Raw genomic sequence first — 23,824 nt, forward strand, 5'->3', positions numbered from 1 at the left:
GGAACTCCCAGTATGAGCTCAGGAATTCTGATCTAGAAACCACATTAAACGTAACTTCAAGTGTTTTCCTGGTCCCAGTTTGAAAACCAAATGGATTTGCTGGTTGATATGATCCGTGACCAGACTAACTGCTTTAACTAAAAAGTTTAGATTAACGATGTTTCTGGTTGCTTTTCACTTTGCACTTTCAAACACACGTACATTAAAAAGAGACTGTACAGTACTGCGTGTTTGTGTCAGAAACATAAGGTACAGGTTGCCAGACTAAGCTTTACATGCAAGACAGACATTTTGGTTTTGGAGGTGAGAAACCTCAAACTTTCCTACTTTGAATGTTAACTTCTAGGGAGCTTTTGCTTAATATTTCACATCTGAAAATGTTCAACTTCAGAGGAAACATGGACCCTATCCATAAACCTAAGTTGCATTTCCAATAGAAAGGATTTTTTATGTTAGTTTTTAATGACAACAACCACCTGACGAAGTCCAAGGTTCTGTTTTACTACGGTTTTAAAACGTCTGTCAAGACTGTACTGAGGACATAAGTGTTGCAAACAGCTTGAGAATCACCGTTACACATTGAAAACAGATTCCTATAGAGAAATCATAACTCTATTATAGACAACCATAAAATGGAATACATGCTTTACCAACAAATATAGTTAAACTTTCCTCTTGTCTCATCTCCACGAACCGAACATTGTATATTGTCTCATCTCATGAGCTAGACTGCACTCCTACTCACTACATTATTTACTCAGAAGTCTATATAAAGTGCAAAGACCAAAACAGTGTTGAAAGGGTAGGTGTGATAATGATTGTCATTTAAACAATGATAATTAAGTAGCTGAAAATGGCTGACAAAACTTTAAACGTCTTATTTGTAAGTCTTTACGGTTTTGTGATAATTGTTGCTAATAGTATTAATGTAATATTTGTAGCATACAACTTTGAACACAGTTCAGTGGACTGTGGTCAATAAGTGCTGGTAAGGAGAGCAGCAGTTCCCATGAATTTCATATTTTAAGCGTTGGAGGAGGTTAAAAGTAGAAATATAAAAACATCCACCATTCCTATTTGTGTAGGACGTGGGGGGATGCCAAGATAAGAGCGACACAGTAAGAGAAAGATGGAGAAAAAAAAAAGAGAGGACATAAAAAAAAACAAACAAAAGTTCCTTAAATCTCCATGGGAGGAGAGAGCTTTCTTGGGCTACCGGACGTGTTACGGCTTCGGAAATACTCACTTCTGCAGCACTTCCTCCCGACCGCACACTTTGAGCAAATAGCTGGAGAAGTCCACCTGATCCAGGTCATCGTGAACCCAGCAGAGCGTCTGACTGATCAGCAGCTCCACTGGAGAACTCACTGCAGAGGGAAAACAGGAATCCACATAAGGAGAGTGGGACAGGGGTGAAGTTCTTATAAACTTACGGATATCTCAACATCATCGTATCCAACACCAATACTGCAAAGGACAGCTTGAACCACAATAAATGTCACCTGTTAATTTTAAGATTGGCTGTTATAGTAGGATATACATTTGTTGAAACTTGTTTAATACAGTCCAAAATGTTTTTTAGAGGTTATTAAGAAGCTCTGGTTACGTCAGCAAAAAGGTACAACCACGTTTTAGGAACGCACTGATCCGCTTTTTTCCACTTGTGTTACCGATACCTGAGGTTTGGTATCAGCCGATACCGATCCGATGCAAAAAAAGTGCTGAGTTGACTTAAATATACCTAAAATCTTTCTTTTGTTTTTTTGTTTTGTTTTTTAAACAGAGACAAAACGTACTGATATACACATTTATTTGATAACTCTGCACCAGTACAGCACACTTAAATACACCAATAGCTTCACAAGTTTGGTCAAACATGTAAAAATAACTTTAATTTGTTTAGTCAGTGCAATCAAGGGTAAAACAGCCAATGAAAAATAAACAGAGAAACTGAAACAGACAAATCTGTTTAATTCTAGGATTTGTGCCCTGAGGGACGTCATGTTTTATTATTTATTTCGCATTATATTTAGAATTTGGAGGACGGTCTATTTTTAACCAAGGTAGTCACCCTATTGTTTTTGTCAGTTTATGATTGATTTTACATTGGCTAATACACTCCTAAATGCACTGGCTGAAAAAATTAAAGTTGTTTTTACATGTGACGTAGCTTGTGAAGCTATTGGTGTATTTAAGTGTTCTGTACTGTTGCAGAGTTATCAAATTAATTTGTATTTCAGTACATTTATGTCTCTTTGTTTATTTTTTATTTTTTTTAGAAACATTTTAAGTCAGTGCAGCACTGTTTTTCTGTATCAGAAAAACATCTGATGCTAAACATTAGATATGGATATCAGCAGTGAAAAAAGTGGATCGGTGCATCCTCAACCACCTCTCCCAGTTTTGAATTTCAAATCAGGTTTTATTGGACAAGTACTTTCAATTAAAAACAACTAGGATCTGCAATAAACAGACATTTCACCAGAATGCCTGTAATCACGCTGACTGGGAGGGATGAGAGGTCAGTGATCATCCTGGGTGCAGCAATGTAACTCGACATGCTTGCAGATTACTCTGCTGCTAATCCACTTCGTCAGACGTGGAGTACACACAAACACGGCAGAGAGAGAGAGATGGAAGCATTTCGGCTCTGGACTCGGCATCGACGAGCAGCGGAGACCACCTCTGACTCCAGCAACAACAGAACGCCACCCTTCAGAGGAATGGTGCTGCCAACACCGCTCCTGCAACGTAAGGTCGTGCCTGACGCTGCTAGAGTTCACAGAGAAGTGTTTTTGTGATTTAGCGAGAAATTTCCTGTCTCTCATTGTGTTAATTTTTCACACATGGAAGCTAGGGAACAGCGCTGGCTGAGTCACAAAGGAATGAACATTTTAACATAGATGAAAACAAACAAACAAACAAAAAAAACAATACATTGGCTAAATCAGGAGTAATTTATTCCACAGAATGTGGAATAAATCAACCACTGTAGCTGTTTAATAACCAATGAAATAACTGACTTGACAGAGTTCAGATCCAGTTTCATGAGGCAGCTAACGAGAGGGCGAGTGAAGCCAGAAGTCACTCGTCACTTTGTAAATCTACAAGGCAAACATTGTAAAGACGTGAAAAAGGATGGCTGTAATTCCACTGTGACACAAAGCAAACAAAGATTTCTGCTTCTGGAGCAGCTCCTACACCCAAACACAGATGTTCAGACAGATGGAGGCAGACCTGAGCTGAAGGACCACAATAATGGACCTTACCAAGCTCCGCCCACAACCTACCCACATGACCGCAAGTCTCACAAGCAAAGCGCGTTGTTTCTATGTAAACATGACTCGATTAGTGCATCATTTCTACCGGATTTTCACAATATATCAGCTACTACAATGGACAGAGGAACTAACAAGTTCATGTCATCATCTGGGAGGAGGTTACTGGTTTCTCAGTCACAAACTGGTTGCAGACCTGAGGCCAGCAGGTGTCAGTCAGTTATGGTAGATCTGAAATTTGGTTTGATGACGTCAATATGAGAAGCTACAGGCTGATAGGAGGAACCAAAGAGCTCTGTAAAGGTAAAGGCAAATCTTCTGAAGTTGGGATATAATTAATTTAATTTCACATAATTACTACGGTAAAAGCCATTTGTTTGTTAAAATTTTATGAAATATATTTGTTCTATTTGATGTTTGTTGTGAATGACCTAAACTCACAAACAACGAGGTAATTAGTCCAACGTTTAGAAACTACAGCGGCTGTAATGAGCCACAGCAAAGGTAAACAAAGGTAAAATAACCCGAACAGGTGATCAACTCAAACCCACTCCTACCTTTTTACTCTGTCTTTCTTTGTAGTTTAAGCACTCCTGTTACCGTGGCAACCGTCTGCGCCCCGCAAGACGAGCAAAGATTACGTTAAAAACATAACATTCAGTCCGTTACGATATTAAGTTTCCAGGCTTGATATTTATTTCTGGATTATTAACCAGCGCTTCCCTGAACACAGCGATGGTTGATTGACTAGCTGTACTTGGTGCTAATGTGGCTAACACGAGTAACAGTTTTGTCCAAAGCTTTATCTGCTAAAATAAAATCTTTAGTGTATGTCAGATACAGACACATTGGATATTGATCTGTTTAGCTAACGTAAGACTGTATAGCAGACAGGCTTCAAGGTGTAGAAGTTGTATCAGTTCTGCCATTATGCTGTTCTTAGCTAACGGGAAGCTAAGTGTGTTTGTGAAATGGCCACGCAGGTGACCTCATAGAATGGGCATCAGCCAATGAAAAGCGGCCCCTCTGGTAAGGTCCATCAATAGCAAATATATACATAAAGTACAAGAGTTTCAGGTAAGATTCCTGATTGGGGGTGTGTCACTCTTAAAGTATGAATACACAGGTTTTGCAAAATTTCATATAAGATGTGATTTAAGCTTCATTTAAGTCTTAATTACAGTCTGAGCAAATTCACATGGCAGAAAGAAGCTTGGTTTCCAGCATACTTACGTTTCATACAAGAGCAATTTCACAACTTGTGCTGCCTACCTCTAACATAGAGGTAGGCCTACCTCTAACTTTGAGGTACATAGAGTACCTCAAAGTTGTACGTAAGTAAAAAGTGTCAGTACGTCAACATATTTTTACTCAAGTACAAGTAAAAAGCTGTCGTACAAGGAATCACTCCAGAATATAATATCAGATCTTTTTTTTGTGTGTTGCAGTATGGCCACCGTGTAGCAGAGGGTGCCACTGGTAATCCTTAAGCAGGGGCAGTTGATACAAAAATAAAAATTGGGGAGGGATCCCAGAACAGGAAAGAAACAACAGTCCGGTGTCTTTCTGTCCTACAAATGGCATAACAGGTTCAGTAGATGGAAAATAACAGAACAGTAAAGCTTACGTACGCACAAGAAGACTCACTTTAACATGAACTGCAGGCTTGTCTCATGTATTTTAGTTAAAACTAATTTTTCATTCTTTAAAGTCACTCACCCGAAGTAGAGTCTCCAGAAATTCTAATCGAGTAAGAGTAGCACTACTTCATAATTTGTTACTTTTGAAGTATGACTTACTAAAGCTACTTTTTTTTTTTTTTTACAAAAGCATATCCACGTTTTATTCATTCACAATTCAGTTAAATGGTAAATGGACTGAACTTATATAGTACCATGATGCTGCCCACACCTGTCTTTTACTAAGATCACCCCTGATATGTGAGTAAATACAAATATAGAGCCTCCTCTGGCAATTTAATCAGATGAAGAATAACTCCATAAAATCTTTTTTATAATAATACACAAAGCATTTAAATATTACATATCAGACAAAACTCCAGTCTTTGAAATAAATTATTTTCCCCCCTTAAAACATCAAGCCTTGTTCTGTAGCCCAAAGACGTTTCCTAGAAAAAATTACCAGTCGGTCTTTCCTGTTTTTATCTCAAGAATTTAGAGGAAACATGATAGTTGTGTCCTATTCCAAACATTGTTTTGTCTTCTCTATGAATTCACTTCATGCAGTCAATTGTTTTTATGTGCAGCTTCACCAAACTTCCCACAAATCTTTCCTTAGCTTTACTGTCAGAAAATCATCTCTCCCAAATTTCCCAACTTCTCCTCGCTCTACATTCTTTTTCGTTTTATTGACTTGCTTTCTTCTTTCTTCTTCACTCTGTTGCCACAATATGTAAAGAATCCTCCGAAGGCAGCAGCGTTTTACTTTCCAGCCCAAGAAGATTTGCCCCCCTATCTTTTCAGCCAGACTTCTTAAGAACCCATACAAAGATCTTTAATTACCAGACCTAATTTCTTCTTAACCAGTAACTTAATATCTTACTGTGATTAAGCATCGTCTGTTTATATTTAGAAAAACGGGAGAGGAATGATAGCCGTTTGAAATATTACTACAATTTCAAGCAGAGAAGGAAACAGCAGCAGTAGTTAAAAAGATGGTGAAACGAGAAATACAAAAGAAACGGTAAGAAAAAGGTCGGCCATTGTGAGAGCGAATCAATAACCTTTGTTGGATAACGTTCAGCTCCTTCCATTAAAGCCAGAACTGAAGCCCATTGTTTCTAAAAAAGATTTTTTTGTCCTATCAAAGGAATCCAAACATCAAGTATGTGGGTCAACACACTGCTGACAGAGTAAAAAAAAAAACAGGGAAGTCAGGAACTGGATATCATGACGGGAAAAAGGAAAATTTGCCTGGAACGTGACTGAGGCAATGATATTAACAGGAGGAAAGAGAGGTAAACCCACAGAGACAACTGGAATCCTGGAAGGTATGATTCAGGTGTTTACTGAGGAATGCAGTAAATACTGCTCCTATGAGTTGTAGCTGGCTTATTCAGAGACTGAATGTCAGAATTAGAAAGTTTTTTAATGCTAGGAGTTCTTGCATAAGCTGGGAATTTTCTTCATTTCTTAAATCGTACCCTACTTGCATGTTTTCTGCAAAACAAGTGAAGGAACACAAGGAGATACTTAAGCAATAAACAGGCTAAGAGATACAGACTCATCTGTAACTGGCGTCACGATCTTCAGAAAGCGGCAGAGTTCAAGACAACTCATTCTTTCATTTAGTTTAATTCACTGTAAAATGGTAATTAGCTCCACAAAATGACAAGGACACAAACCAAACTTGTCCTTTTCTAGTAAGCCTTTTAATGAGGAAAGATGTCGCCGATGGACAGCAGCCGTCAATCCCAAGGACTGGCAACCCTCTGTGCAGTGAACGTGCAGTGAACACTTTATATAAGAAGATCAACATTCATATACTTCACAAGTAAGTAAGCTTAGGAAGATGCAGGGAGAAAGTACGCGTCTAATCAGTAGCAACCATGGAGAAAATGCCACACCATCATGTAGCATGTACGATGAAAACTGGTTAGTTAAGTTTGAACTTTGAAAACGTCAATTAAGACATTGTGGTATAAATCATGTGGTGTGAATTCAGGCAAAGTCAGAGATTTGAGCCAATCAACAAACACGTCAGAAGTCAGGCGTCTGTTTCTAAGCTAGCTAGTTTCAACTTTTGTGCCCCACCAAGGTGTGCTACTTGTACAGACAAATTAGCTCGACTTAAACAAGTAGAAGCCATGGCTGTTTTGGTGAAAACAACTTGGGAAAACAATCGCGGTCCGTTCAACATTCTCAATGTCACTACTGACGGTTGCCATGGCGCCTCAACATGATTAGGTGACGTAGTTGCAAAGGGTCAATAAGTCATGTATCAGTCACACAGGAAAATTGCAACGTCTTTTTGAAATGTTGTAAGATACAAAAATTTATCAGATGTATATGAAAATGTACTCGTGAACATCCTGAGTCTTTGAATCTTTGTACAATTTGACACATTACAAGGGCAAGCAGCAGCTGGGCATTAATGTGAAGAAACAGGATATACCATTTTCAGTTCTGGAGGTCTTTTAAGATAAAAATCTGAACTCCACTCACTGGAGGACCTCTATCAAAGTGGATTTTATTTTGAGGTATCAGATCAGGGCTGACTAACTATGCATGTCATGCTTTCCAGATTGGTATTTGTAAGATAAAAAAAATAAAATAAAATAATAATATACATATATATATATTTTTTATTGGTATTAATATTATATAGTCATTCTTGAAAATTGATAAATGTGTTATATAATATGTAGGCTGTATTGACGATTTTTTTAAGTAAATGTTTGCTTTACTTAAGCAAACATTAAAAGGTAAAAACATTTATTTTTACCTTTTAAGAGAAGGTTTTAAGTGTTTTCCAGGCACACAGTGCGAATTTATAGCTCAATCAAGTAATAATGTTACCTTCAGTTGTTATAAAAATGCTGTATGTGTCAAATATGACTTAAGAGAAATTTGACTTCCTAATTTGATGCCTAAAAATTGGGCCTCTGTCTCTTTAAAAACTGCTACTCTTTCTGAAACTCCACCTCCAGGAAGTCATCACAACATGGCTCCTCTATTGACCCTTTGACAACATCTTTACCAGCGTTTCACTGAGAAGTCGGGCAGAAGGTCAGAAACTGCAGGAACGAGGAGGCGGGGCTAGGTGCAATCAGGCGTTTTGCACAGCTGAATGGTTGGCATGGGAGATTAGAGGATTTCTCAAACATGCATGAAATAATCAAGGTGACACTCCAGGTATGTTTTTCATGAGGGAATAATATTATAACATGATGTTATGTAAAGCTCAAAACAGTTGATTTTTTAATACTGTCCCTATAAAATGTAAGAGAAAAAAACATCCGTTTTGTTTCTTTACGAATGTCCATTACATAAAAATTGGCATATACCCCATGCCACATCTCAATATTCTGCTGCAAGTGCGAACAGCGCAACTCCTACCTCCCCTTTTCAAATTGTGTAAATATTTTTTGTTTTTGTTTTTTTCAGTCACTTGTCAGATGCTTACCATCACAGGTGAAAGTCACAGGCTGCTGAGATTCGGGGATTTCAATGGAAACTTTGACAGAGCAGTTATTGTCCGGTCCGCTCTCTCTCTGGGCAATGACGGGGCTGAGGACGAAGCCCGGGTTGGTTCCAATGTCGTCATGAGGGAACCTGGAACGTAGGCTGCAGGAGGAAAAGAAGCAAAAGAGGGTCAACGCATTTTTATTATGTTTTGGTTTTCATGCCCAGTGGGAGAAAAAATAATATAAAATAAAGGGAAACAAAGGCCAGCCAGTTAGCCGTATAAATCAGATGAATTGGATCAGACTGCTGGATGAATCATGGGGAAAGTCTGACCGGATATTTTTCTTAGCTAGAAAATGAAAATGCCAAGAAATTTTCTCTTTTGTCCCATTTGCACACAAATGGATTCTTTTAAATTGTAAGCTATGCAAATAATTTTTTGTTGACCACCCGGGATGCGGTGACGCTGCCAGACGTTGGCTGGGCGTTGACGGTGTGATCATAGTGAAAGTACATTCCGTGAGCACAGCTTCATCGTCACCCCACCCAAACCAAATACTGTGGTAAAAAAACTCTGTACGGATCCCGGAGATGGACTAAAGTGGAAACATATCAAGCAAGTGCGTGTGCATTTTGTTCACTTACAAAACGTGAAAAGATTTAATTAAACCATGGTGATTTTGATTACTTTTTTAATTTAAGTGAAATTTACTTCAGACTATTAGCAGATTGATACCCATTAACATACTGTAAGAGAATCACTAGGAGACTTTCTTCGTTTTAAGCCAGAAGCTGCATTACATTTCTAGTATGAAAAACGCATTGTGACATGTCACGACCAGTCTGATACTTGAGACTCCAAATATCTCTAAAAGTGCTTCTACCTGCCTATTGTAATAGATCAAATACCAGATAAACAGTCATATGAATTGATGCACATGGGGGAAACCGCCTTAGCACAGCCACAGAAGCTAACAGTCTTCCTTATCTCTGCTCTTGTTTTACAAATGCCAGCAAGTAGAAGTGTGTCTAGGCATTTCATATTCCCAAAGCACATAGACTGTTGTGTATGGTGGAGGATCTGTGATGCTGTGGGCCGGTTTTTCTTCCCAAGGAACTTAGAACGTTGTTAGAGTGAATGGTCTCAAACTTCACGAAATTTAAAATAAATGTCTTTTGAGCTCAGCCAAATAACTGAAACTAGACAATCACTGGGTATTTTGAGAAAGACAATGATTCATTAAACATAAAAAAAAATTTTTAAATCATCAAATTGGTTCCACAGACACCAAAAAACCCCAACTGTTTTCTATAGCCAACCTAAAGTCTACAGAAAATGTTTGGGTGAGCTGAGAAAAGAGAGCAGGGGAAAGGAGTCAAAGTTTTAGACAATCTGGAGAGATTGTGCCAAATGGTCAACAATGTCCCTCTCTGTTCAAACCTCCTGGAATGTCAAAGACTAAGTGCTGTCCTACTGCCAAAAGAAGGTTGTGAAAAGTGTTAGCAGCAGCAATGCTAGTGCCAATTGTGGCACGGGTCCTTTGGTCAATAACAATGAGATGTTTTTCTGCTTTTTGATTGGATTTTCCCCAACATTTCTACTGCCATTAGATTACTGAAACAAAACGGATTTATTTCCTGTACTCTTACACGTCTTTCTTTACCACAGGTACCAGTCATTTTCTTTTGTGTTGGGTGTGATGTGTTGTACCAATATTGGTCCATCCATCCAAGTCATTAAAGTCAAGAGTTTCAGTCACTTCCATGGCCACAAGTGTACACAACTCAGTACCATGGTATGCTGACTACATCCTGCAAACATCTGGGGAAATAATGGGTTGCTCTCAGAAGCTCAGTGAATTCCACTGATATAATAAGACACATCAGCAACTCATTCTGGTTAGAGGACTTTGAGAGGCATCAAGGGCATCAAAAACTCTAAATCTCATGAGACATTAGCGCTGGGACAGAATGTAAAATGCTACACAAAGCATCAGATGTAGAGGTAAAGCATGTTACTACTGGAGAGATGTGTTCTCTAGAGACAAAGATGGTGCCTCTGTTGCGCAATCCAAAGGAGTTTGGTGCAGAGGGGATAATGGTGGGGGACTGTTTTTCAGGAGCTGAGTCCATCAGTTCCAGGGAAAGAAACTCTTAGAGCTACCGCATACCAAGATATTTTGGAAAATTACATGCTGCCTACATTGTGGGAAAAGTTTGGGAATGTCCCTTTCAGTTTCAACGTGACAGTGCACAACATGAGTTAAGAGGGGAAGAGTTTGACTGGCCTGTACAGATTCCTGAACTCAATAGATCACTTTCTGGATAAGCTCAAGCTGAGACCAGCATCAGAGTTTGACCTCATATGACCTCCAGGCAGAATGGTCAAAGATTCCCATAAACACATTCCCAAACCATGAAGAAAGCATTCCAAGCAGACCTGAAAGTAATCCTCTCAGAATAAAGACTACTTTCTTCTTTGTATAATACAATTATTATATAATTGTATTGTATAAACAATACAATAAATGTATCATAGATCATACGATTATTGTATTGTTTATTGTGAAAATTTTCTCATAAAATTTTTTATTATTATGATAAATTTCAGTTATTGATGAAAACACAAAACTGACAGTATTATTGGAACCTTTATTTTTGCTATTATCTCCACTGTTTGTTCCATATTTGCTTAAATAAAAATCAATGAATTTGAAAAATATGACTAAATAAAGATCCTGTGTGCCGTTTAGTGATATAACTCAGCTTTTTACGCAAGTTGTGTCCCGACGAAGCCAGTTTCAAATGGGAATGTTTTTCAAGAATATTTCTATTTTTAGCACTGTGAATGCTGTGCCCTGCGGCCATACAATAAGATAAAAAAAATATTTTTTTTTTTCATTCTAATATTTATTGTTATCAGAATAGTGCCTCAATATATCACACTAAAATTCTATGTCGAAATCGCCCACCGCTACCTAAAAGATGAAAAAGCAGCAAAGAGTGGACCGACTTCTTATAAAACTCTTCGGATAGAGAGTCCAATGTCACTGAAGTTTATATACGTTTGAAGATAGTTTGAGTTGGTAACGGCCCAAAGAGAGGTTTATTGTTCTCCTCCATAGAAAAAATCCAGCTTACCTTGCCAGGTCTTTACAAAACGCAACAATCTCCAGGTTCTGGGCGTCCTGTACCTCCAGCACAGCATTCTTCACCAAACCACTCCCCTTACCCTAAACAAGCAAAGGATTCACTAAGATTAGAATTAAAAGAACAACAATTGCTTTAAAAAAAATACAGATACAACTTGGAAGGAAAGCTTGGATGATTGAGGGTTAAAAATCATTAAAATGCTTTATATCGTATATGTCCTTAAGTACATACTTCTTCAAAAGAGCTTAGCAAATGTCAGGATAGCAATAGTGAGTTCAAAGACTGATGAAGGGGAAGTTTTATTAGAAACACCTCAACACTATTAATCCTCCAGAGCCAATCAACAAGTCAGAAGGAGCACAAAAACACAACCATAAATCTTTAGATCTTTTGTGTCTGTGTGACGCTGCCTTGGTTCAACACTGTTTGGGTGTGCAGCTTGAGTTCAATAAGAGGTGTCAAAATAAAAGGCAGGGCTTTCAAAGGTATGGAAAATCATCCAATACATAATTTTGCATATTCATACACAGAGAAATAAATCCTGAGACAACACCCTTTGGAATTACGCTAAGAGATTCCTGGAGGCCGGTCCGCAGCAGAGAAATCGCAACTACAGTGTCTGTCTTTTACTGCCGTCTGATTGTCAGCAGCTGAGGAATGCACTTCCTGAGGCACAGGAAATGAGACGCGCAAAGACTCCGCCCCTTCCTGGGAAGCAAAAGTGCTCAGTCACGGCTTGAAAAATCGGTCTGACCTCATCCCAAATGAGGCAGAAAGAGCAGCACAGGTGGAGAGGGATGAGGGGGGGGAAAATGGATGAAACAAGTGTGCAGAATATTGATGATGGATTTATTCTTTGTTAGATGGCAGATCTGGTAGAGAGCTGAACTTAACAACCAGTGGGTGGATTTACTACAGAACTACTTCATTTTGTGAAGTCCCAAACACAACAATGAAGTCTGTGGTTTTAATTAGAGATTTACCAAAAAAATATTAATATCTGTATCGATCCATATATAAAAAACATTCCAGACTGTGTTTCAAAAGAAGAAACGTTTTAAGTCAACTCAAGTCTTTTTGTGTATCAGATCGGTATCAGCTGATACTAAACCTCAGGTATCGGTATTGGAAGTGAAAAAAGTGGAACGACATCACTGGTTTTAATATGGCAAAATACACACACAAAGAAAACTTTCAGCAACTGTTGTAGTTGTTAAGAAATCAATGAATGAGAGGCAAGCAGAGGAAAATCAGTAAGGTTTGTTTTAATTCAAGAAAACCACAAAAGATTCTTCAAAAATGATAAGGAAGTGAGAATCTTTCATGGTTGAGATCAGAATAGCCTTGATGCGTCACTGTAAAGCATAGAAAGGTCCGTCCATGTTTCACACCATTTTTCTTTCTTTTTTCTTTATGCCGGACACCGGCAAGTGGGAATTCGGCCGGCGGGTCTGAAGTCATGGGAACAGCTCCTTTAAATTCACATGCTGACTAATCTCTCATCTTCTCTCTGCACGTCCGCTAACGTATCACAACGTTGACTGTAAAACCAAGAACACACTGTGCAACATAACGACCACAGCCTGTTCTTAGTAATTCAGTGAGTTGAGCCAAATAAGCATTTTTACACATAATTAGGCAATTTTTGCGTCCACTAATTCAGTTTTTTTCATATCTGATGGCATTCTTGTCCAGGTTCTGCGGTGTGACTTTGTATGTGAGCATCCTCTCTGAACATGTGTGGCAATGTGAGTTCAAATAGGGACGAGTATTAGACTCATAAAGTAGATGCCTTAAAAGCCATCCTTACATGTGACGCTCCCATCCAAGATGAGGAAATGTAATTTTGTTTTTCTGACTTCCTGTTTTGTTTACTTCCAACGCCTCCAATCTAGTAAAAGGCTAAAGTTTAAGTTCTCTCTCCTTTACAACAAATTAATCAAGCTTGTAGTTCTAGTCCTACCGGTGTAATCTGCAAGTCCTTTAAAGAATAAAATGGAACATGAAAAACAGCAAATATCATGTCAAAACCCAAATGTTTCATGAAGGAAACATGGCTTCAACCTAGAACACGCTGGTGAATGCCTTCAAGACAAAAAAGAAGGTAAAAATTGTTTAAAAAATTACAAATTTTGACTAATTGAGTAATTTGTAATAAAACTGATCACTTTTGGGTTTTCTGATCCTCTTGCTGTCCAAATTCTACTCTAAAGTGACAGATAACCAATTAAAAACCCATAACTTCTTCTTTACCAAGTGACACAAATGTTCCTGGTTTTTTTTTTCTTGGGAAACTCAACCTTTTAGATGACAGAAGAAAACTACTATGCAAATCCCAAGCCAAATTGAAATGAAGAAATATCACTGCTGTGGTCAACAAAATAACAGTTCCCCAATTGCAAAATAAAAAATAAAAAATTATTTTTCTAAAATTGTTTTAAAAAGACAAATACATAGTGAGCTTGAGTAACACACATTATACTGTCTAAGACGACGTAAAATAAAGTTAATAGCTCTTGCTAATTCCACATTTAGTAGTGAAAAACTAAGGGCTCAAACAAAAAAAAAAACCCATTTTCACTGGACATTGAATCAAACTGCAGCAACGTACTCAAGAGTTGGATTTAAAAAAGAAAGAACAAAACAAGGTTTTGCAGAAAGAGTTGAAAGGAGTTTCACTGTAATTGTCTGGGTGTGATATATTATCATTTTATCCTGTTACACATTTACTGCCAGCAATAGCAAGCATACTGCAAAGTGTCTTGTGAAAAACAGCCTTTTTTCCCTCCAATCAGTCTCATCGGATATTGAGTTCACCACGGGTGGAACTGAGAGAAGTCGACACCCTGAAAACAAAAACACCCTCCACTGCTGAGGTATTAAAGGCCGTCTGGATAAACCTCAACATCACCGCGACATAGAGGCAGTTGATCATGTTGGCAAAATACTTTGGCAGCGTTCAAAACGGGCCATTTTCCAAGCAAAGCAACGCTAAGAAGAAATCGGCTACAGCAAACTGTAAAGTTTATATGAAGGGGGAAGCAAGTAGCCTTAAAGCAGAACTACTACTACTTTCAAAACAGAAGTATCTGATAGCTAATGAAGTCACGTTTCCTGTGATGAACTGAAATCTAGACTCAGTGGACAAACGGATGATCAAACACTGTTAAATGAATCTTTCTTGTTTTCATCATGCGCTCTATTAAAGATTATATTTGCTTTGCTCAGCTGCAACTCACTTCTGCTTCCTTCAGAGAAAGGTCAAAGTTTAGGAAGCGGCCTGCCATTTGTCAGGTGAGTCGCAACGGACAGGAATCAATGCAACATCCTCTATTGCACACTATCCCACCAGAGGAACTTTAAAGTGAGAATCGCTTAAGGTGTAGGTTTTCACATTTGTGCAGAGAGCGCAATTAACCTGTGCAGAATAGAAAAACGCGGCATAGTCTGAAATGCGGAGGCGTCGTTAAAAGGTTTGTGGAGGTCTGGAAGTGTGCGGGGGAAGAAAAGATCTGTTCGTTATGTAAAAAGAAAAGAGAAAAAAATGTACAGTGCATGCTGACATCCTGCAGGTTTTACTTTCTCACTCAAGAACTTGAGCAACAGCACAGATAAGTTGGGCCGTCTCATAAAAATCAGTCTGAATGTAGAGGGAAAGGGGAAAGGTGGAGGAGGGTTAGAAATCGCTTCAATAACAGCTGGTTATTACCAAAACGATGTCATTACAAACTAGAAGATGATGTTGATATATTCAGCTGTAATGTATTGATTCAAAAGTACATCCATCCGAATTAAGAGACGCAACACTCTGGTGCTGACGGTGAGTAATGTGAACGGGTCTCATCTGAACCCAGACATGGTAAAGTGCAGTAAGGGATGTCAGAAAGAGGAAGGTTTGAAGAGGCGCCAGTCAGGGGTTGACTGACTGACAAGAAGTCTGTCACCCACTGAGGCATGACACCTCATCTAAATATAAAGGTGTATTTGTTTGGGTGCTGATCATCATCGACTCAAGCTCTACCTACAAATGAAAGAGTGAAACGGATGGGGTAGGTGGGTGGAAGGTACGCAGCAGCTAGATGGAAAGAAACAGCCACACAGTTTGAAGTCAAGTAGAGTCAAAGTGAGACAAGGGCGGGGTATCAGAAATACATGCTATTGTTTCCGGACTGTACGTTGCGCCAGAGTGAAAGTCGCACTTATTTAGAAGAACAATGTCTTCATCCAGACAGGTTTCATCCAGAACCTGTCTGGATGAAAGGTTCCAGACAGTGATCGGCTGTTTTCAGTCACTGGGAAGTCTGCTGGCAGTTTCTGATGCACCGATGTCTGTTTCTCTTGATCAGGAACAACTCCGCTCCAATTGAGTTCTGATAATCTGTGCAACCTTGTCAGATTTTCCCCATGTTAGCCGGTGAAGTGCGCAGCAGAGTGGAGAAGCCTTCAGTAAAGGGCTCGGCATAGTTGAGCTGAACTGCCGAAATCGGTTGTCGTTGTAGTAGTCAAAATCGCACCATTTTGTTCTCAGCCTCATATTGTCTGCCCATTTTTGTAAATTTGCACTTAAGCAAAGACAAAATAAATAAATAACCAGATACTAAAAGCTGATTATAGTTATGTTAGTACAAAAACATATAAGTAATAAGTGGAAACACCTCAGCTAAATAAAAGGTGCATTATTAACAATTCAACATTGGTGTATAGTCTACATTATTGCTTAGTCCGTTTAAATAAAAAATACAACTGCATTTAAAAATAATCTTGTTACATTATGTTATCAACAGTGAGGCAATAATTAGTCATAAATAATAATAAAAAAAACTACATATTATGTATTATGACAGCATTCAAACCACTCATTTGGTTTTTTCTCTTATTCCTTCAAGCTACTGCCTTTCTAGACAAAAAGTACTAGAAAAAAATGTAGACCATGTTGCTATTGTTATTCCAACTGTTTCACCAGTGAGAATCTTTAACCCGTCTTTGATATCACTCTTACTAGTGTTTAAACACTTGTAATAAATAAAAACGATGATAAGCCTGGTGGGAGTGCAAGTAAAGCCTGGTGGCCCACCAGCCTTATCATACACTGGGAGAAGCCCTGGAGTAACAACATTTAATTTGACTTTGGAATCAATAGAGTATTTTTTTTTTATTTGAATTGAATTTGCAGAAGATCATCAAGTCAGTATCGCTCAAAATGTTGCTATTTTTAATCTTTTCAGAGATCTGGCATCTCAGGAGAGTTGGGTTAAAATAGTAACACATTAAGGGTGATAGTTGGGCTATTCCACCACAGAGGACCTGCACAGACCTGTTCCTGTTTGCAACAAGCAGACAGCGGGCAGCAGCAGAAGGAACAGGGGGAGCAAGCAAACACACAACACCACCATCATGACCTCCCAATATAAAGACGGCAGGCATGACAGACAGACGGAGACAAGAAAAAGTGAACGTGGCGATGAAAAGGCTCAAACTGCGAAACATTAGCAGTTTCAGTAACAAACACATGCGAATCTAGACATAACATATGGGCAAGAGTAAACAAGCACGGTTTCATCATTTCAAGAATAAAGACATTCCTCAGCCCTAGAATCCTCTCCGGGGTGTGCACCCTGGACGAGTTGCCTTTGATAAAGAGAAAAACTAAATCTCCAGAGTCCTCAATGGAAGTATGAGTGAGACATTATCAATACCATTCTTACTTTCAACAGTTATGTTGTTTTGTTTGTTGCAGCTATAAAAAAGAAACAAAAAACCAAAAGTATTCTGGAAAGAATATATAAAATGTACTGTCGGGGGAGTTAATTCTCATTGTTGTGTGAGGAAGTGCAACAGAGAAAAATTCTTTGGTCAGGACAAATCTAAAACAATCAGCAGGAAGTGGGCAAAATGACCCAACGAAAACACCCTCACAAAACAAAATCGCTTGAAAAGACTAAAAATCAAGAGCAATGACAAACTATATTTTCATAAAAGTCGAAGTATTTTAGTATTTAGTGATCTGTGAGAGCTAATTGTCTCACAAAACAGCTAATACAGTTGAAGGGTTAGACATTAAAAGCACAACGTTTCGACAGGGTGACTGGTTTCAGCTTGACTCAGCACAGATAGCGGCCATACTGACAGATGGCAGACCTCTACTATGACTCTTGCCTAAAGCAAGAGCAGAGATCTGCCTTATTATTTGCAACAAAATCTTACAACAGATCATAGAAGTACCTGCCTCTCTTAAAACACAAGATTTTGGGGAGGTAAACAAAATAATAAATGGTCATCTTGTGTAATTTATATATTAATTCAGCTGCTTTAACAAAAATATATTCTAGTTTATATAACAGCAGTAGTGTCCAAATCCAGGGCTGATCTGTATCAAATGCCTGGTTCAATACAAGGCCCGTGTAGAAACAACATGTAAGACATACAGAAACAAAAAGCCCCTGAGGGCTGAAGCGTTGAAGTGCTGGTTTGGATTTTGTGGAAGTGAAATTCTGTGAGGTCATCATTGGCAATGATGAACTTCCTTACAGTAAACAAACAGCACATTACTTAGTGATAGATGTTGAAGATGACAAAAAAATGCACACAATGGTGCTAGTAATTTAATTTAGTTGAGTTTAGCAAAAACCACATCCACATAGTAATGTCATCTGGTTTAAACAGTCTACATAAAAATCGAAAGCTTTTGCCGCAATTGCGGTGACATTACAAAAAGAAAAAGAAAAAAAGGGATGTTTCCCCAAAACCGGCAGGCTGGAAGAATGACCAAAAATAAATCACTGAAGGATCTGCAGGAATTTCTAGCAAGTAGTCAAAGTGCTCTACAAACAAATGTATGCTCCTGTATTAAATGTGTGGAATAAGAAGTATGGTTGGAAGAGATTTGTCGCCTGCTCTTCTTCAACCAGCAGAGATCTGCCTAAAATCTCCCAAGACTGTGTGGGATAGTGTGGTATAGTATGAAGAAATCAAAGCTAAACCTTTGGGAAACTTCTACACAAGTAAATATGGAATATGAACCACTTTGAGCATCAATAAGATACCAACATAAGCAAGCTAAGTAAAACACAGGGGTGTCAGCATCATGCTCTTACTTTAGACTCACCTGGGGATTTTGTTGAGATGATTGTAATAGAACGGAAAAAAAAGAAAACAGGTTTTTAGCTGAACAAGGCAGTGAAGGAGAAATGTCCAGAGAATCTCATAGAGTTAGAGAATTTGGCAAGATGGTGTGGTGAAATATGATTAGGTCAAGGTGTGGTGTGCGGATAAACTGCTACCATAGAAGACAATTAAATCAATAAAAACCTGAGAAGTCCACATAGAGTCTGTCATATTTGATCATATTTCACAAAACATAAGTCTGGCATTTTAGCATGGGTGTACGCTCTTGCAACATCAGCAATTACAACAGCAGGTGCTGGAGCACTTGCATGTAGGCCTGCCACAATGACAGATTGTGCTGGACAATAAATTGTCCCAGTTATTACTGTGAAACAATAATATTGAGACCATTTTCAAGTAATATATTGATAAAGGCATAGTAATGTCATTACTGTCATTGCTCTCTTATGACTAAACTTTAAGTTTATGAAGAACACTTAACTCTGGAACTGGAAGACCAGGGTTTCCCCCACAAAAACTGCTAAACCTGGTGTTAGGCCCGCCATGCATCCAGTAAACTATAAACCTAGCTTAAGCCGTCTTTACCACCACTGTTACTGCTTCTATAAAAAAAGTACATTTAAAATAAACGAACAACTGTAAGTCTGATAGGGGGGCAAGTAAAGACTGGTGGCCTGCCAGGCTTATGCTACACTGAGGGAAATACACAAAATAAAACACAAACAAAAATGATAAACAAAAAGAAAATAAAAACCAGAAAATCTGAATGGAAATCATTGAGCTCATTTAAATTTATCATGCAATTAATCGCGACGGGGTTACTAGTGCATGAAGTAAGTGACCTAATTAAGTACAATCTTGTTTCTCTAATTCTTCCCTGATTAATATACAACATGAGCAGAGCACCAACACTCCAGAACTGTCTTGAACATAACAGGTTAAAGGGTTATGTGTCTGTCAAAATTACAAATACCTAAAGTTAATTGCCTCTAAATTAGCCTTGTGTGCCCTTACCTGACTACTTGCTTTCTGCTGGGAAGACGTTCCAGGGATATTGAGCGAGTGGCTCCTAGCAACAGGTGCCCCTGTTGAAGCTCTCCTGTGCTGTGCGCGGACCGACTGTGAAACTTTCCCCTCCAAACTGGGGCTGCCTCTGCCACCGGAATTGTTCCCTTCTGTTTCGAGCACGGCATCCCAAGGGTCCCCGGCGAAAACTCCCGGTACAACCTGAGCGTCGTTTTCTGACGCCACGGAAACTTGCTCGTTCTCAGCTTTACTTTTCGTGAGCGGGTCCAGATCCAGCCACTCAAAGGGGGCAACGTGAGAAGACTCTGTGACTGCTGCCTGTTGAGGCAGTGGGTTAGGTGTCAGGGAGGCCACGCCGACATGCGAACAGTCCACATCAATGCTGGTGGATCTGCCGTTCTTCAAGTATTCCGAGGTGCTTGCAATCTTGTCGAACAGTTTTGCCATTTCCGGGTCCACGGTTGGTTTTGGGAAGACCATGGCTGCAGGACCCTGGATGGGAGGCAACGCCATGAAGGATGGCTGCTGAGGCGGAACGGCCATGAAGGACGACATGGGTGGAGTGAAGCCATTTTGAAATGTGCCTGGTTTAGGAAAGGGAGCCGAGGGGAAGAGCGGACTGGGTTGATGGGTTGGAGTGCTCATACTAGAGTTAGACTGGCTGGGCAGAACTGATGTCCACTGACTGCTCTGGAAAGGAGAGGAGCTACAGGGATTCCCACCAGGGTAAGAGGCACTGAGGTTGAAGCCCAGCAGCGCAGAGGGGTGAGACGTTTTGCTGTTTACACCAAAGTTGTCATCCAGTAGGAGCTTTTCAAGTTCCGCGTTAGTCAGCTTGTCCACATCGATATCCCTGAACTTGTCCCCCTCTGCTTGCTTCTTGGTTTCAGGGAAGTCGATGAGGTCCTTGTCAGGTACATTCGCAGAAGAAAAAGGCTGAGGAGCAGCAGTAGTCGTGGAGAACTTTGAAGGTTTGGAGGAAGATGAAGGAGTTAAAACTGAAACCGTATGTCTCTTATCCCGTTTCAGTTTAGCCATTGCCTCTTCTTCCATGCGGAGGGCTTCCTCCTTACCCACAACCCCCTTTGGCTTGGGGACATCCATCTTGAACCCATTAGCATTATGTGTCTGGGCCATTCTGTCAAGTAGAGGGAGCCATGAGTATGACGGCTTTCAAGTCAGTGTGGCCCTAAGGGTTGCCGTGCGGAGATTTAAACACCTAAAAAAAAAAAAGAAGAAATAAATGACACTTTTAAAAAAATGGCAAAACTTATTCAAAACAAGATAAAGAAAATAGAAGATCTAATAACCAGCCACGCCAAACTCCTACCCAGATATGCAGCAGTCAGAATTTTGTAGTAGATAAGCAATCATTACCATTTGGAAAACTAATTTTACAGATCGGGATTTTATTCTGCAAATCATACAGTCCCTCCAGTTTTTGCAGAAACTTGCATAAAATCAACAAATCTTGCCCTATTTTCACACTAATGCTTCATTGTGAGTTTATTAAAAATTTTCCACAAAAATGGCCAAAAACAAGTTCTCCCACCTACAGGTGTCAGTATTTCTTGCTCAAGCTTTGACCTGACAGAAGAGTCCTGAAAGAAAAAAACCCCACTACATCTACAAGATCAAATAGTGCTGCCATGACAAAATTTAAGACTTGTGATTAATACCTTAATGAATTTAAAGCCAACTTCCATTTTTTCAATAAATTAGACATTTTAAGGCCTTAGCTTTTAGATACATGAATTTAAGACTAATTAAGAATGTGTGAACACCCTGTATTAAACAGTTATTTAAACAGTGCACCATTTTAGACATCACTGATTAAAAAAATAATAATAATTTTAAGTCTGCTTCCCTCAACAACAACATCAACACCAAAGAGTGTTGTTAGTACGACCTATGTTCTTACAGAATTTCTAATCGTCCAGGACTGGTCAATCAAGTCCTACATGCATCTCAAGGTTCTTTCATAAGATACTTTTGTTGCATAATCCACACTTATTCTTTGGCTCAACTTGAAAGTCCTGACATGAAATGGGGCCTTAAAGTCAAGCCACCAAAGTCAGTATAAGTCAAGAAAAACAAACAAGTGTGGCTATCGATACGACTCAAAAAGGAAACCACATCAGTGCCAGAGCCACCAGATTATTCTCATGAGTTTGTCTGATCAGAGATGAACATTGTTCAGCAGAATCTGATATAATAATAATAAAAAAAAGCATGTCGAGGATGGGCACAAAAAACACTACATGCATGTGAACAACCTTCGGAAGGATCGCAACACACAGATATCAAGGAAATCTAATACACAGATCTTTATTCATTCTGTTCCAAGTGAATTCTGTGGTGCAAGTCACACCACCTTAATTCCACAACCCCAGCTGCATGCACTGAAAGCTCACATCCTGGCTGTTCAACTATTGTGCAAAGGCGCTAATTGACCTGTAATGAAAGAAGATGTTCTTGGTTGCATTTTTATTGCGGAACAATGACCTAAAATGAGCTTCTAAGCTATCGTAAGCCTTTATAAATCATCAATGCTTTGTTGCTCCAAGCACATTTTAATTGCATATTGACTGACTGCAAATTGCCACATATGCTGCTCTGCCAGCCTGCTTATAAAATCCAGGGCATCATGTGGGTCAGACCTCTCAAATCAGTATACCGTGTATTCATATAGGAAGGTACGTCAAGATAAACACTTCTTTTTTCGGGTTTACTGTTACACCACAAGGTGCATATTAAACCTGGGAGCGCCTGTATACTATAAATGACTAAACAAAACAATAAGCCTGTTAATCAGGAACTCATTACAGTTAATTCACAAATCTGCAAGTTTATTTTTATTACTACTAAACTGCTCATATTTTTGCCATTATTTAGCAAGGCCTTCTTTCGTAAATTGTAGGAAAGTGCTCTGTTTCGTGCTACAAAAGAAGGCTGACATATTTACAACCCTAGCGATAACAATCCAAACATAACTTTTTTCATATGGCATGGTGGTGCTGGATGACACAGCAGCGTCCTCAAAGCAACCATTCATCGAACGATTGCGGCGCAGGGGTTGAGCGAGTTCTTCCTCTCCCCAGGCATCGCGGGCCTCTCCAGAGCCTCCCCTCCCGTTGTGGTGGAGAAGCCCGACTGTGCCGGCCGGGACTCGGGGCTCGCCCAACGCTATTGTGCAGCTGAGGAATTTGGCATGTTGAAAAGCTCAACCTCCTCTCACTCTCCCTCCCTCAACCGTAGCCTTCTTTCTCCTTCTGTTAGCATTACGTTAAGAGTCACGGCCCAGGCTTGTCTTATCAGCTGTGTGAACCCCAGCAGGTTGTGGCAATGTTGCTGCATCTATTAGGTCTGATCCAGAGTTTTACAGCAACACAACTCAGGAAAATCAATACAGATTGTCATTTTTGGACCATGTTCTCATTAATGGTTTCAATTTTCTGTGGATTCCTTGTATCCTGACATGTAAGCCTTGTGCCACTATTTTTATACAATAAAAAAAGCATATTCTAGCAAAACAAAACAGATACCTTACGTAAAATGTAAACAACAAGTGAAATTTCGCCTGTGACTAAACTTCATAAACATTAGTTGACTGTGGTTAGCTCTGCATTGTAGGGTCACTGCATCACTTGTTATTATACCAGTTTTTACCATTTTTAGGACAGACATTCAAATGTGCCGAAAACCCTCGAACTATGAAGCCCTCCAGCAAAACTTCCCGAATAAGACTTGAAGCTAATTCGTTACAAAATAAGAGAGACGGTATTACTTACAGAAAGTGTCAGTGACATTTTTTTTAATCTTATTTGGCCAAATTTTTTTTGTTGCTATTTACAGAGTATGTTCTCTGTAAAAAGTGCAAAGACTAATACTAAAAATCTCAAAGTAGGCATTTCTCAGAATACAACAATGATTTATTACGTCAGCAATATTCTTAAATGGCATACTTTGGCTATATTTTGTAAGTGAAGTGGAAGTGAGCTGAGCTGAGTTTCAGTGCAGTTGGCGGTGAACCGATAAATCGCATCTGATTTCCTTAGTATTGGGAGATAAACGTTCGCCCGATGCTTACATGTG

The 23,824-nt window shown here is 39.2% G+C and overlaps 1 protein-coding gene across 1 annotated transcript in view; it reads right to left on the minus strand.

The window, feature by feature from the left end:
• pik3c2a (phosphatidylinositol-4-phosphate 3-kinase catalytic subunit type 2 alpha) overlaps positions 1-23,824 on the minus strand; it is a 48,201-nt gene that overhangs the window by 21,696 nt on the left and 2,681 nt on the right. The window contains exons 2-5 of the mRNA XM_014473002.2: positions 19,718-20,948; positions 11,567-11,658; positions 8,424-8,584; positions 1,247-1,367 (exon numbers count right to left, since the gene is read on the minus strand). Of these exons, the coding sequence (XP_014328488.1) occupies positions 1,247-1,367; positions 8,424-8,584; positions 11,567-11,658; positions 19,718-20,866 (1,523 nt within the window). The 5' untranslated portion in view covers positions 20,867-20,948. The remainder of the gene's footprint in view (positions 1-1,246; positions 1,368-8,423; positions 8,585-11,566; positions 11,659-19,717; positions 20,949-23,824) is intronic.

The sequence above is a fragment of the Xiphophorus maculatus genome, chromosome 2 (assembly GCF_002775205.1).
Source record: "Xiphophorus maculatus strain JP 163 A chromosome 2, X_maculatus-5.0-male, whole genome shotgun sequence".
In the NCBI taxonomy this organism is placed as follows: Eukaryota; Metazoa; Chordata; class Actinopteri; order Cyprinodontiformes; family Poeciliidae; genus Xiphophorus; species Xiphophorus maculatus.